Source organism: Myotis brandtii, unplaced genomic scaffold (assembly GCF_000412655.1).
Source record: "Myotis brandtii unplaced genomic scaffold, ASM41265v1 scaffold266, whole genome shotgun sequence".
Taxonomy (NCBI): Eukaryota; Metazoa; Chordata; class Mammalia; order Chiroptera; family Vespertilionidae; genus Myotis; species Myotis brandtii.
Genome location: NW_005360124.1, coordinates 2,240,043 through 2,255,288, shown reverse-complemented (window position 1 = coordinate 2,255,288; position 15,246 = coordinate 2,240,043). Strand labels below are relative to the sequence as shown.

At 37.3% G+C, this 15,246-nt stretch overlaps 1 protein-coding gene across 1 annotated transcript in view; it reads right to left on the bottom strand.

The window, feature by feature from the left end:
* Positions 1 to 4,126: 4,126 nt before the first annotated feature.
* The window catches only part of HNRNPK (heterogeneous nuclear ribonucleoprotein K), a 30,965-nt gene continuing 19,845 nt past the window's right edge, over positions 4,127 to 15,246 (bottom strand). Inside the window, 17 exon segments of the mRNA XM_014541250.1 lie at positions 4,127 to 5,462; positions 6,184 to 6,353; positions 6,734 to 6,816; positions 6,893 to 6,908; positions 7,179 to 7,262; positions 7,556 to 7,610; positions 7,744 to 8,051; positions 8,654 to 8,782; positions 9,159 to 9,234; positions 9,236 to 9,270; positions 9,768 to 9,839; positions 10,337 to 10,409; positions 11,280 to 11,323; positions 12,785 to 12,841; positions 13,477 to 13,574; positions 13,927 to 14,031; positions 14,113 to 14,186. Of these exon segments, the coding sequence (XP_014396736.1) occupies positions 5,429 to 5,462; positions 6,184 to 6,353; positions 6,734 to 6,816; positions 6,893 to 6,908; positions 7,179 to 7,262; positions 7,556 to 7,610; positions 7,744 to 8,051; positions 8,654 to 8,782; positions 9,159 to 9,234; positions 9,236 to 9,270; positions 9,768 to 9,839; positions 10,337 to 10,409; positions 11,280 to 11,323; positions 12,785 to 12,841; positions 13,477 to 13,574; positions 13,927 to 13,984 (1,392 nt within the window). The 5' untranslated portion in view covers positions 13,985 to 14,031; positions 14,113 to 14,186 and the 3' untranslated portion in view covers positions 4,127 to 5,428.

Below are 15,246 nucleotides of genomic sequence, written 5' to 3'. Positions count from 1 at the left end.
AGCAAATTAGCTTCCCGTTTTAAATATGGACAAATGTATAGTATAACTACCTTGACTTTAATTTTCCAGGTAGTCCCTTCTCTCCTTTTCCTCAGGTCAGAAAAGAGCTAAAGCCTGCCTTGGGCAAATGATGTCCATCTGCATACAAACTCTGATGTCTTTTTCATCTGCTAAGAACAGAGGGCAGAATTTTCTATCAACACACTGGGACTTTCCCAGTTTTAACACTTTACAAAGTTGTTTGAAGCAACATAACATGATTGTGAATGTACACATGTACACACATCTTACAGTCCTAAGAAGTTTCTTTTTCCTCATTATCAATTTGTTATAATTATTGGGTTGTCTTTTCAAATAGACTATTTTTGCTAACCACTGCACCCTTAGGGCCTACTGCCCCTGTACACACTTCAGGAACTAAATACATTCGTATGAATTAATGAAAAGGTATGGAAATATACTTATGGTTCTTACTACATATTACATAGTTGCAGACAAAGGCCCTTTCATCCCATTATCAAAATACTTAAACCCTTTGCACCCAGACTTTGGAAGGTCTTGGAAAGGTGGAGGTGATAAAAAGACCTTTTTACAATTTAAACTGTTAACCCCAGGCATTGTTAAATGTGCAGGTTCTTTTTATTTTTATTGTTGGCTCTATTACAGATGTCCCCCATTCCTGCTCCGCTTTACCCGTCCTACACCCTGTCCCCGGAGGCCTTCACCATATTATTGTCAGTGACCACAGATTATGCATATATGCATGTTTTGTTTTCTTTTTCTCATCTCATCCCATCCTTCCCACCCCCACTTCCCCTTTGAGATGTCAGTCTTTCATTTATCCATGCTTCTGGTCCTATTTTGTTCTTTATATTCCATATATAAGTGAGATCATGTGATATTTGTCGTTCTCTGACTGGCTTATTTCGCTTAGCATAACACTCTCCAGGTCCCTCCATACTTTCTTAAAGGATATGAGATCCTTCTTTTTTTTTTTCATCCTCACCCAAGGATAGTTTTTCATTGATTTCTAGAGAAAATGGAAGAGGGAAAGAGAGCAACATCGATGTGACAGAAACACAATTGGTTGCCTCCTGCACACGCCCTGACCAGGACCTGGGCCGGGGAGGAGTCTGCAACTAAGGTGCATTCTCTTGACTGTAATCAAACCCAGGACCCTTTGGTCTGCAGACCAATGCCCTCTATTCACTGAGCCAAACCTGCCAGGGCAAGGAAACCCTTCTTTACTGCTGCATAGTATTCCATGGTGTAAATGTGTCAGTTTTTATCCATTCATCTATTGATGGGCACTTGTGCTGTTTCCAGACCTTGGCTACTGTAAATAACACTATGAATATTGGGGTGCATATGTTCTGATTAGTGTTTTGGGATTCTTAGGCTATATTCCTAGAAGTGGGATCAGTTCCATTTTTAACTCAAAAAGGATATCTTTTATATTGATTTTAGAGAGGAAGGGTGAAACATCAATGATGGGAGAGAATCACTGATCAGATGCCCAGTTGTGGGATTGAGCCCACAACTCAGGCATATGCCCTGACTGGGAATCAAACTGTGACCTCCTGGTCCATAGATCGGTGCTCAACTGGCCAGGTCATTTTCAATTTTTTGAGGAAACTCCATACTGTTTTCCAGTGGCTGCACCAGTCTGCATTCTCATCAGCAGTGTACTAGGATTCCCCTTTCTCCATATCTTCTCCAGAAACTGATTTGATAGTTGCCATTTTGACAAGTGTGGGGTGATACATTTGTTTTTATTTACATCTGATCATAGGTGACTTTGAGCATTTTTTCATGTCTATTGACCATCTGTATGTCAAATGTGCAGATTCTTGATGCCTCTTTATAGTGACTGATTTGCTAGAACTGAGGTGTGGGCCATTTTCATGTTTAACCAGCATTGTTGAAGATGGTCCTATTAACAGTTTGAGAAACACTGTGATATTGTTTTGTACAAGTTCAGTGTCACCATCAAGAAATTGGGTCAATTTCACTTCAAACTTGCCAACAAGGGGCAAACATTGACAATAAACAGATATAAACATAGTACTTAAGATTAGTTTAATTTAGCCATCAAGATTAAATCCCTTTCCAAAATTTCAATGGCACTAAACATTTAAAAAACCAAACCAACCTTATGGACTTATTTTCATTGATCTGAAAATAAAATTTAAAGTATAGGCCTGATTGAATTTCATCCATGCACCAAAAGGTTGTGGGTTCGATTTGGGCAGGGCACATACCTGGGTTGTGGGTTTGATCCACCGATAGTTCTCTCCCTTCCTCTAAGCCTGTTCTCCAGTGAGGATTAAAAAAATAAAATATAGGCCGCTTCAGCAGCAGCAGCAGCAATCTTAAAGCAAATCAAAACCTGTCATGTTTGTGGAACAGTAATTCCATTTTGAGTATTAACATAAGACACTGGAAAACAAACCACTGAAATGATTGAGAAAAATTGTTATAGTTCACTTTTTCCTAAAAGATTCAGTCTCTGTGTATACCAGAGGTATCAGTGATTAAAGATTTAGGAATAACTGGATCATTCAACACAATGAAAATATTTTCCATTATGGTCTCATTGTAAAGGCAAACTAAAATGTGAATAGGTTAAGGTTTCAAATTTATTCCTATAAAATGAGTGGGAAATGTCCAGCCCATGGCCTTATATGGCCTGTGAAATCATTTGGTCTGGCCCTGCCAAGGCACTAGGGGTGAATTAAGTAACTGTTTGACCAAATATAGCAAGCTAATTTTTAAGTTGATAATTTTGTATGGCCTCTGAATGAGATTATATCCAAATGCCCCTTGGGAGAAAAAAGGTTTCCCACCCCTGCTGTAAAACCTTGGTGCAACCTGATTTCTGTTGTCATTTTGGTAATTGTCAAAGTTAAGGTAAAAATGTTTTGAAACCTTCCATGTTTATATTTCATTATTTATAGTGAGGAAAAATATCAATTTGTTCCACTTATTTATGCATTTATTGGTTGTTATTATGTGAACTGGGATTGAACCCACAATCTTGGGGTTATCAGTATGACACTATCTGATTGAGCTACTCCAACAAGGGCTGTTTACATTTTTAAAGTAGCAAATCAGCATATGTACTACTTCTTATAAAATTTGTTTGATATTGTGTTCAGTAATTCTAAACTTCAGAATATTTTTCAATTTAACTCAAATCCCAGCCTATGTTCAAGTTCAAACACCCTTTAACCAATGCAAAAGGCCTCCCCCTCTCAGTTGTAAACTTATCAATGCCAGATATTCTCCAATTCTTTTAGGTTCAAGTGTCCAAAGTCTGAATTGTTTGTGGAAGGCAAAAATTAAAACTTTCAGCTACTCATATATTTACATAACTAATTTTTGAATGGCTAATGAAAGCTTTGAAAACCAGTGTTCGCTCCAGGAATGCTTTCCACAGGTTGGAATAACTTGACTACATGTCATCCCCCTTGTTTTTTTTTTCTGGGGAGGACTCATTTCAACACCAGCAGGCTGTACTACCCTAAGCAATCCCAATGTGGCAACTCAGCCTGACTTCACCTCTGGGGAAACCTTACAAGTAGTATTCACTAGTTTTAAGCAATGTGACACCATGTACTTCACTATCAAAAGACTACTCAATTCCTCTCCCCTAAAAGGGGTATTACTGAAATACTAATAGCCTTAAATGGCATATTTGCATGTATCATTATGTATTCAAGAAAAACTGCCCACTTCACTTTTCTATTATACACAAATTTCTTTCCTAAATGTAAGAAAGTGGAACTATCTCCATGAACCCTTTTCTATGTAACCGAGTTTTCATGCCTTCTGGATAGTTGGAGGCCAATAGGCAAGTATTTTAGGAATTTATGAATCAGGAACCATATACTAGTTATTTTAATATTCTCAAACATCAAACTAGAACTAATTCTATAGATAGAAACAAAAGACTCAAAAATTTACCATGTAATGGGAGAACAGGAGCTGTAAAATTGCATGACTCAGCTCCCATTATGCGATACTCCCTCTTTAAGATTAATAGCCCAACTGCCGAAATTCTGTCTTTACCACCCCTACCAGATTCCATTTATAAATGCTAGAAAAACACTTCACACAAAAAATATGTAATTTAAGATTACTGTATTTCCTTAAAGAGGAACGGTTTAACAAATTTTAACAGGTGTCAATCAACCCTTGCTCAAATTGGGCACACGTCAAATCTAGCATTATGGGAATTTTATTTGGAAGTGAACTTAACTATTATTTAATACAAACGTCAAGATACTACACAAAACATCCACAGGAACTTTTTTCCCTTTTTTTTTTTTGACTTGTTCACAAACATTTCCTACATAATCCAACATACAACAAAGAAATGGTACATCTTTTTCTTTCATTTTGCATACAATGGAAAAACAAGAATATATATATATTTTACAAAGTTTAACTAATAGACACTAAGCAGGCTGACAGTTTAAATTTGTTAAGAAATTATCTAATAAAAAATAACCAGAATTTATTTAGCGTCACTTCCATAACCAAATATTACTCCGATCAATAAAACTTGCTATCAGGCTTCTGGTATGCATTTATACCATTACTTAATTTTTAGTACTGCTCCCCACCTTGGTTCTTCACAATTACTAACATAGGAAAACTGTTGCAAAGTAGGGGCATTTACAAAAACAAAATCCCCAGCTTATTATAACATGAGTGGGGTATGATGGAATTTCTTCCCAAGCAATGGACATTCAAACCATCCAGAAATCACCAGAACTGAATTTGCAAAGATTATTATTTTTTGCCTAAGTCCAAGTCCAACAGAGGAGCTGAAAATCAAACTTAGTGTTTAGTTGGGGGTAGGTTGGGGAATTCAGCCATTTGAAAAATGACCATCTTAAAAAAAAAAAAATGACCACCAAAAATAGGTTCACTAAATTTATTTTAAAAATCATAAAACGTTTCTTACAAAAGAGCATTACATTCTGCACACTGCTCTGAATAGATGCCAGGGACATATGGACTATTATTACTTTTCTTCCCTGTCCCACCCCCCCCAAATGTTACAGTGACCACAAAGCAAAGTGTTCACAATAATTACATAGGGGGAATTTTCTAACCACCAACAATGAACAAAAATTAAAATTCACTCACTCTGCTGCTGTTTCAAAATTTCAATGTTAGTTTTTGCACACCCTCCCCCCCCACCCTGTTTGTAAGGAACTAAAACATTACATCTGGTGAACAGCAAAGATTTCACTACACCTCAAATGCAGAACACCTATGAAGCAGAGGGATGTTGGCTTTTTAAACAGAAGCAGATAAATAAATAAAAAAGATGCAGGACTCCTTCAGTTCTTCACTAGTCTTAGAAAAACTTTCCAGAATACTGCTTCACACTATAAAAAAGAAAAAATATCTTGCATTAGAATCCTTCAACATCTGCATACTGCTTCACACTATAAAAGAAAAGAAAAAAAAGTACGAATTAGAATTTTTGTTCGTAACATCTTCATCAACATTAAGACAATTTCAATGCTAAATTAAAGCGATAAGCATGTCCATTAATAATTAGAAATAAGAATTAAAACAGCAATTACAAATTAGAGCAATGTAAAATTCAAGAAAAAAAAAGATTAATAGTGAACCAGACATTAGTAGAGCAGAATTAAGAAAATGAAACAAAAAGTCGTTAATATTTGGTAGAAAAAGACAAGAAATGCCAGTGAAGGTGTGAAATGCTGCATTTTACAGCACCAATCATTTGTCCTGTAGAGGCATGGCCTGTGCCATATGGCAGACTGTGATTTGTTGTCGATTTAGTTATCTAAAAACAACAAAATCACTAGTCTTCCACACAGAACTAGACCAACATCCACTGAATCTTCTACATTTTCTACAGGCTTTGTATAATTTATAACAAGTGGTTTTGGCAGCAGTTTTCACCAGAGAAATGAGAAGTTTGCTTGGTTAAGGCTTCTTCCAGCAAGATTAGTACTGAATGTCTCCGTTTTTAGTAAGAAAGCAGAAGAAAATTAAAGCAAAACTATTAGAATGTTTAGAAGTTAGGTCCCCAAAAGGTTGAGACACCATGGCTTCTAAAAGAAAAATCAATTGAGAAGAAAAGCTTTTTAAAGTTTTAGTATGTGTAGGCTAACATAAAGCTAAACTTAAACTGACCTGTTCTGCAGCAAATACTGTGCATTCTGTATCTGGTCCTGTGTTCCTGTAATGGTAATGATCCGATCTTCGGACCCTTCTAAAGGCTCATCAATTTTGATCGAAGCTCCTGACTCATGACGAATTTGTTTAATCCTCTGACCACCTTTGCCAATTATAGATCCAGCCAGCTGAAAAGATTTTCAAAAACAAGCGTTTATGATATACTTAAAAAAAAAAAATCACATCACCTTTATTTTAAAAGACCTTCGAGTTTAATTTTGTAGTTATTTATTCTGACTTTTAATCCCCCCCCCCAAAAACTAGTCAAGATTTGGGTTACAATGCAATTACTTCAACATTTTCTTAATGAATCAAGGGCTCAAAACCATCTAACAGCTTTTGATAGTAGTGGACACCCGACAAATCCCAAATTGGAGGACACCCCAACTGAAGTCCTTAAAAAACACAACCTTAATCCTAAAATGGAATATTTGTTAAAATCTCTTATAAGTTAGAGGACTTGAAATAATTCATTAAACGTTTATTGTAATACAGTAAAGATACTTACATCTTTGGGAATAGTTACTTGTGTTGTAATAATAGGTCCACCAAGATCACCATATGAGCCACGACCCCCTGCATAGGAATAATCTGATTTAAATAATGAGCATTAAGTTCTTTTAGAAAACATGAAATAATATTTGATTTCACAAAGGAGAAAACTTACCATATCCAGAGCCACCCTAAAAATGGAAAGAAAAAATAGAAAATTACTTTGCTTTCAAGACTATTTTTCAGAGATCTTAGTATTCCTAAAACTCCTCAGTTTAGGAAACCAAAGTCCCATATGCTCCCTAGTAAGTATATTTCAGGAGACAATCCTTAGGGCAAGAAACTACTCAGGTACACAGCATTTAAAGAAAAATATTAAGGTGAAAAAAAGACACTTATTGGTGAGTAGGCAAACATCTTAATTATTCCTGATATGAGTGCAAACAGCCAGGATACTCAACCTGTGGTTCATAAGCCATCTGCCATTCTGAAGGGCTCCATGTATCTATTGCAGAGTCCCATGTTTCATCGGCACTGAAACCAACCTGTGTTGAGACAAAGAACTATTAACATGAACCTGGCAGAATACTTTTGCCATAGTTACTGCTTTTATATGCCCAATTTCTATTTCTACATTACATACTTTGGGGAATAATGATGGCTCAATAAAGTCTTACTAGTCCGGCAAAGAACAAAATGATGTAAGTGGCTATCTAAGGAGTGAATTTGTAAGACAAGCTTTTCCAGCAACATTTTTGGGAACAAAAATGTTCACTATACAATACTTGTAGATGCCTTACGCACTGAAATATAATTGATGATAAATGAAAATTCTTACCATGCCATCATAACGATCTCCAGGTCTTCCTCTCCTGTCATAGGCCATTAGATCCCTGCAAAAACAGTACTGGTTGTAATCTCAGTTTACTGACATCACACACATCAAATAAAGAAAGTCTAACCCCGATCACCCCCTAAACTGCAGCCTCTTGTATGTTAGTAATATATAGATGAAAAGGAACTTACCCTCCTCTAGGTGGTGGTGGTGGAGGAAGAGGAAGATTGCGAGCTCTGCTACCACCCCGGCCACCTCGTCCAGGAGGAGGGGGAGGAGGTCCTCGCCGAGGGCTCATATCATCATAATCTCTTCTAGATGGAGGCATGGGGCGCCCACCCCGACCAGGAGGCATTCTGTCAAAACCACCTCTTCCCCGAATGGGAAATCCCACAGGACGGCCACGGCGGTCATCAAACATCATTGTAAAGCCACCATAATCATAAGTTTCATCATAAAAGTTGGGATCATAAGGCTGTGCACGTCCTTTGATAGGCGACTAAAACAAAAACAGCAATATTACACACCAAAGAAAAATAGACTTGATAACCACTCTTTTTACAAACAAAATATCTAAAGTCCTTTTATTTTTCCTGGGAGGTACTTCAGAGGGGACAGGAATATAGGAAATAACTGGAAAAAAATGCATATTTTTTGTGAGTCCTAAACAAAAAGTGAGTTTTACTGCTTGGGGGAAGAAGTAGCAGCTTGCTATTTTTACCAGACTATCTTAAGGGACTACAACCCCTTTTATGTTTCACAATGGAGTCTATGAAGTGACCACTCAGAGGGATAAAAGGTTCAGTATCTTGGGTGAGCCTGTAACCCACACGAACACTACTGAACACTATCAGTTGGAAGCTCTGTGCAATGTAGTACTGTAGAAATTTCCTTTGAAGGACTAAAGGCTATAAAAATCACACCAGCATCAAGACAGTTCTCCAGTCTCTCAAATTATTTCTAAATTAAAGTAATAGCTAGCTAAAGATAGGGGATTGAAAGTTGGTAGGGAAAGGACAAAAGACATTTGTCTAAATATTCTGAAATACTTCGACATCTGTTTTAAGAAGTTAAACATGAAGATAAACATTCTTAAGGTACCTCTGATATAAGATCAAGGATGATCTTTATGCACTCTACAACCCTATCAGGTTTTCCTCCAATAAGAACGACTCTGTCAGTGGAATGAGGACAGCATTCCTGGAAAAGCTTGATTGTTGTCTGAGTGTTCTGTATTAAAAAAGAAAAAAAAGCATTAACCAAAACAAACAAACAAGCAAACAAACAAAAAACCCACCCCAACAAAACAAAAACAAGGAAGTACACTGAAGAGGTTAGGAAACCTAGGAAGGTTCAGATAAACGTATCGATCTTAAGTAAACCCACTCCTCTCCACTCCAAACTTTGTTGGTAACCCTAGGACTTTTGGGGGTGGGGGTGGGAGCACACCAAAATAATGTGGTCAGGCCTTATTGTGGTATTTCAACAGCAAATGTGATGAGGATTCTCAGGGAAGAAACTCAGAAGGGTAACAGAAGCCAAGGCCACTACACCAAGTCTATATGAAAAACTATTTTCCAGTAAAAGAAAATAAAAGTGACTTTATCTCTCGAAGTTCTTTGATTTTAGCACCTTTGACCCCAATAATTCCTCCTGCCAGACTCTGATGAATCAACAGTCTATTCGCAGTCAAAGTCGCTTCCTTTATAGTGTTGGTACTGCAGAGGGAGAGTTATAAAATTTTAGTTCCAAATTAAGGATTTCCCCAATACACACTTATCTGCTATAAGCATAACATACTGTTGCAGTGAGCAACCTGAATTTATATTTCAATAACTTTACCAGTTATGTGCTTATTATCCTCAATAGCCAGGCCCAAAAAGGACATTCTGCACCACCTTAAAAAACTATTTTATTTTCAGGTCCTGCAACACCATACCCACACTGCAGCCATTTAGCATGTCGCTGTTACTACAATATTATTATTAACATTCAAATAACATCATAATATAAATGACTGCAAAGCACTTTGCAAATGTAGTTAATTCCCACTGCAGCATGGAGCAGGGTCAACAGTGAGTTGTAAGACCATTCATTTATCATGTTTTTAAGCCTTTTTCTATAGAGACCGGAAAAGCACACTATGTTAAAAATAAAATTAATCCCATGGGCCAGGCTCCATACTTCAGTGGGGTTCAATGGCACTATGACATACATTTAAGCATTCCACAGCATCAGATTCGAGCAGGAGCTGGCTGGTTGCAGTGGGTGATGGCAACTGCAGGCCCTGAAAGTAGAAAAATAAGAGTAATAGGTTAAGTGTCTAGTGTGATCAGGCTATTGTCGCATATATTGGTAAAGCTACTACAACATATTTCACATCTACATCATTACATAGCGAGAAACTACACTAATCTACACTAAGAATGTACAATGGTTTTCTCTATATACTACAAATAATTACAGAACTTAAAAATCCTCAAATTTAACGAAACAAAAACAAAACAAAAAACCTTCTCTAAAACTAAAGCCTATAAAATATATGCTAAACCCATGAAAATACATGACCACAGATATTTTTAGTTCAGATTTACTCCGTTGTGGTCAGACATTTTAAAAACAACAATGTGAGTACAGCAACCCTGTATACTATAAAGCAGGTTGTACGATGCTGCTGCTACTACAAAATGTTATACCCACTGTCTCTCCACCTCCCCCATTAGGCCCCAATAAAACATACTTTAACCCTCCCCAATCAACAAATACATAAAAAAATGAGCCTACCTCTTCCAAGGTAGGGATGATTTTCTTCAGAATTTCTCCAATTGTTTCAATATCAGCACTGATACTCAATATGCTGTCAAACATCACAAATACCAGATAGTACAAAAAAGTTGGAAAAGAAAAATGAGTTTTGTGTTTATCACTAGCATTCATACAAACTTTTCCAGAGAAGTAACATTTAATACTCCCCATTTAAAGTAGCCTATTTATAGGTTTACACATGCATTTTTGTTTTATGCCCAATATAGACATGATAACAATATTAGGAGACTTGGAGAGAGACAGAGAGAATGGGCTCTTGGAAGGGCTCAGATTAAGTGGGCAATAAATTGACCAGAACTGAAGCAGAGTTGAATATTTATGTTCCCCGCCACCACTAAGTTAATTAAGGATACCCTCGCTGTTACATTGGTAAAACTGGCACACCTTCTCTTAGGCAAAGTGGGGAATATGCAAGTGGTGAACATTATATTTGGAGTAAGGTTATGGATACCAGTTAGAAATTAGATCACTAATGGGCTCTGCAAGAAAACAAATACAAATGCAAGACAAAACAAAGACAATACAAATGAGAAGTGAAGGAAAGTGAACCAGAGTTAGCATTTCATCAGAAAAAATTATGAACAGGCAAATGTTGGGAAGCAAGGTGGGCCACAAAGACAGAGCGAGAGACTATTTTGGTAACAATTTGATTTACAATGCAGCAAATATGCAACACTTGAAGCTGTGCTCCTTCCATCGAAATAAAATTAGTGGATCGTTTGGGTGGGCAACTCACGGTAAAAGTTCAGTGACAAAAAGACTTAATGGGGAAAATAAGACAGAAACTTGAAAAACAATACACCGTCTAAAGGGGATACTATTTAATTATATAAAAGGCAGGTAATAAAATACATTTCTCTCTTTCTAATCAGGCAGTGAGGCATAAACTGTTGGGACATACCGCTCAGGGCCACTGCTGTCTGGGACTGAAACACTGGCATTGTACTGCATTGGTCATTGGCGTTCGTGGATGTTGGCATTGGGCATGGGCATTCAATCAGAAGTTGTCAAGTATGGTACCCGTTTGGCAACGAGCACATTTTTGGGCATAGCCAACCAGGGTTTTCACATGGGCGTTCAGGGGCGGATGGGCCAACGTCATGGTGGGCAACGCAGGGGTAAGTCGATCCAGTACATGGGCAACGGAGATATATGGCCAAAAAAACAAGGAGAGGGAAAAGGGGGAAAAGCAATAAATTTTAATTTAATACAAACTATACTCATACTCTCAATTAATGAAAACAAGTTTAAGTTGTTCTGAAGACTAACACAATAATGGACTCTATATCTGACTGTGGCTTAACATTTAAGGACCTTAAATGACGGTACTATTTTTTTTCTTTTTAAGAAAACAAACGATGTTTCAGTAGCAGGCTGGCTCATGAGGGTAGACACAAAACCTGTCATGACTCAGTTTACTTAAGTTCTTGAGGAACGGGGAAATTAATAACCCAGATAATTATACAGAACATCTGGATTAAGAGGAGAGAGGTTTATAAAAGACAAAACAAAAATTCCCACACCACCAAAAACCCTAACTCTTAAAAGACTAGTTGGTTTCCTGGAGGTTTAAAAGGCATTCCTAGATCCTAACAGGCAAGTTTGTAAAATTTTAAGCAAATTTTCAAGTTCAGTTCACAGTACTCAAGAGGAACATACAAAGATCTGCGACCAAGAGAGAAATGAAATACTATAAGTATTCAACACAAAGTTATTATTTGCCTCCATTTCAGCAAGAAAACATTTAAGAGCGTGTTCACTATGAGAAAAAAATTTTTTTTAAAGGAATTTAGGTGTAGCCAAGTCCTATAAATATGCTTACTTCTGGTGATACCAACATTTAATGTGTCTAATCACAAGAGTCAACCCACTATAAAATATTAAGACTAAAATCAATGGCACTGACATAAGGTTTCCCAATCTTAAAAATAAGTGCCTTCTCTTCTTTACCCATATTTAAATCATGCAAGCTCAACATTAATTTGTTTGTGTTCCATGTGCAAGCTGTTAAACAGATGGACGATTAAAAAAAGGGAATAAAAATTTCTGCGTTTAATCAGCCACCTGCAATGGCTTTCAGTAGCACTGTAATTGATTCACACACATGGGAAATGATGCAATTAAGGGTCTTTACACTGTCGTTATTTCTAATTAAGATGTTATCCTGCCTGAAGTGAATAATTTGGTGCAAAGTTATTAGAAAGTGAAGAGGTTTAATATAGACCTCACCACCCAACCCAATCCAAACTTTGTTAAATAAGGAATGGCAAACCTTGAAATTATCTATGAAATTATTATAAATGGCATGTATCTAAACTATTAAGTGATTTCTATGATGCAACTCTTTAAATTTCTACGAACATAAACTGAAGCTGGAGTAGTAGTTTTAAACTCTTTAATACTTACGTCTGTACGCAGAGCCTTAATATTCTTGCCTCCTTTTCCAATCACTGCCCCAGCATTCTGGAAAAAGTAAAAAGACAGATTAATTTTGCCCCTTCCTTCCTGTGTTCTCAAGCTTTAAGCAAGAAAAAAATAAAATAAATAAAAAATTTAGCCCTCCCACTTTTTCTTGTTATAGGGCTAAAAATCTATTTGGGGTATTAAAAATAATACAGTAAAAAACAAACAAAAAAACCCCCACCAAGGCAGAAATTTTAAATATTTAGAATGTCAGTATACACTGAACTTATTAAAACTTTAGCAATGATTAATTTCACAGTACCCATCTGTAAAACAAATAATATAAATATTAGTAGTAGATACCTTTTCACTGTTACCTGATAGTATCAAGTGAACTGCCAAATTGCTTTCTAATAAATTTGCAATGCAATCAAGACCCATTAATGCTTTAAGGATTACCCACACCCTTCTGGTTTAACCTGTTAAGTTGCTCAATATATTAAGGGATTTCATTTTAATTATTACGCAAACAAACAAACATAAACAAAAAAACAAAGCCACCGCATGGCCTACAAGTCCTTGTGGAGCCACACAAATCTTTCATATTCTTCAACCTCTAAGGCTTTGAAGGCTTCCAAGAGGGCCAAACCAGAACTTAAAACCCATTTTCAATTTTCCAAGAATAAAATGAATACCTTGCTCCGAAGCAGAATGCGTAATTCAACCATCTCATCAGTGTTCCTAGATCTTTTAAAAGCTTGTTCCTCTTCCATATCTTCTGCAGGGCGTTTACCTAGAAATCAACAGTTCCAAATTTTAAAGAAAGCACATCATCTTCAAAAGGCATCTTTAATCATAAAGTTTTAATTTAACTAACTTAAGCTTAAATTAGAGAAAGCAACTATATTCTATCTTAAGAGATTTGTTGCTAATTGTAAGTTTGTTTTAAAAAGGCTGAAGGCACTCGGATTCTTTGACTTTTAAATATGAATCAAAGCATGCCCCCTTTCAAGTTTTCTAAACACAAAATATGGGAGTAAGGATTACTTTTAGTTCATAAATAAAAGCCAAACTGTAATTCACAGGGACCTCAGACTAAACACAGATAAAAATATAAAATTGTTAAAATTAAAATGTCTTCTTACCAAATTCACCGTTGGTTTCGGTGTTGGGGAAGATTTCCTCTGGCTGTTCAGTTTCCATTTTCTTGGATTATATGGACACACCAATCTGTTAAAAAAATAAAGAAGCTAGTCCATTTGGCTTATTGAAAAGTAACCTGTAGCTAAATATTTTTAAAAAGCAAAGATAGGACTGTTTCTAGAACGTACCAATTATATATCCTTGCAGAGCAGAACTGAAGTGTTCTGGGCGGGACCAACTGACACCCTAGTGCTGCAGTAGCCTACAAAAACCAACACAAATCAGTTTTGCCTTTGGTTGCCGATTACTAGATACGAACAAACACTGATCTGAACACAACAAACTAAAGAGCCATTTCTTCATTTTAGGGTCTTAAGCCCTCCAATAATTGCCTTAAAAATCCAAAACACTATTAGTTTTTTCTTTTACAAAGGAAAGAACACTAAAGCCACTGGATCTAGTCCCACTTCAGAAACTAGTTATTTATTTTACATAATACACACATATAAAAACAAAGGCACATGCATCAGCCCACGAACCTCAATTCTGTCCCCGAAAATGTAATTTATACAAAGATATGTAACAAAGCTAGTTTTATAGAGCAGCCCCACACCGCCCGGACCACTCGATTATCTGCGTTAACCGAGTCCTTCAACACTAACTACCAAGGTATTTTACTCGACGTTAAAAAGGGCGCAACCTAACAATTACACATCTGCAACCAGACTGGCGACGGGACTGCAAACAGCCTTTTATCTCCCCTCGCAGGACTGGCAGAAGACATGTGGCCCCCCGCTTAAAAAAAAAAAAGAAAAAAAGGCGGGGGGATACCTAGGCAGCCTAACGCTTAAAAAGGGCAGCACTTATGCCGTCCATAACGTTTGCCGACAAACCACTCTTCTAAGGACTCACTGAAACCCTCTCTTTCGGTTATATACGGAGGTATGGCGGCAGACTTGGATAAAGGAACGTAAAGATCATCTATAAAAAACACCACCACCACGCCGACGCGGGGTCTAGCTACAAAAAAAACCAACACAAAACCACGTTGATGCGGTCCTTCAATCACCATTCCTCCGGCCGCCACAATCGCTAAGTACGCGCGTGACGAGCCGAGGCCAACATGAACTCCCCTCCCAACTCCCGAGACCGGGATCGGCGGGAGCCAAGTAACAGGAGCCGAGAAAGCCGAAGGCGAGCGCAGAGGCGCCGCACGTCAACTCCCGGATCCGACAGGAAATGGCCGCCCTTGTAATGGCGACTACGTGCTACTAGGCGGAGCCGAGCGCCGACCCCCTCCCCCACCCACCACGCGGCCCCGA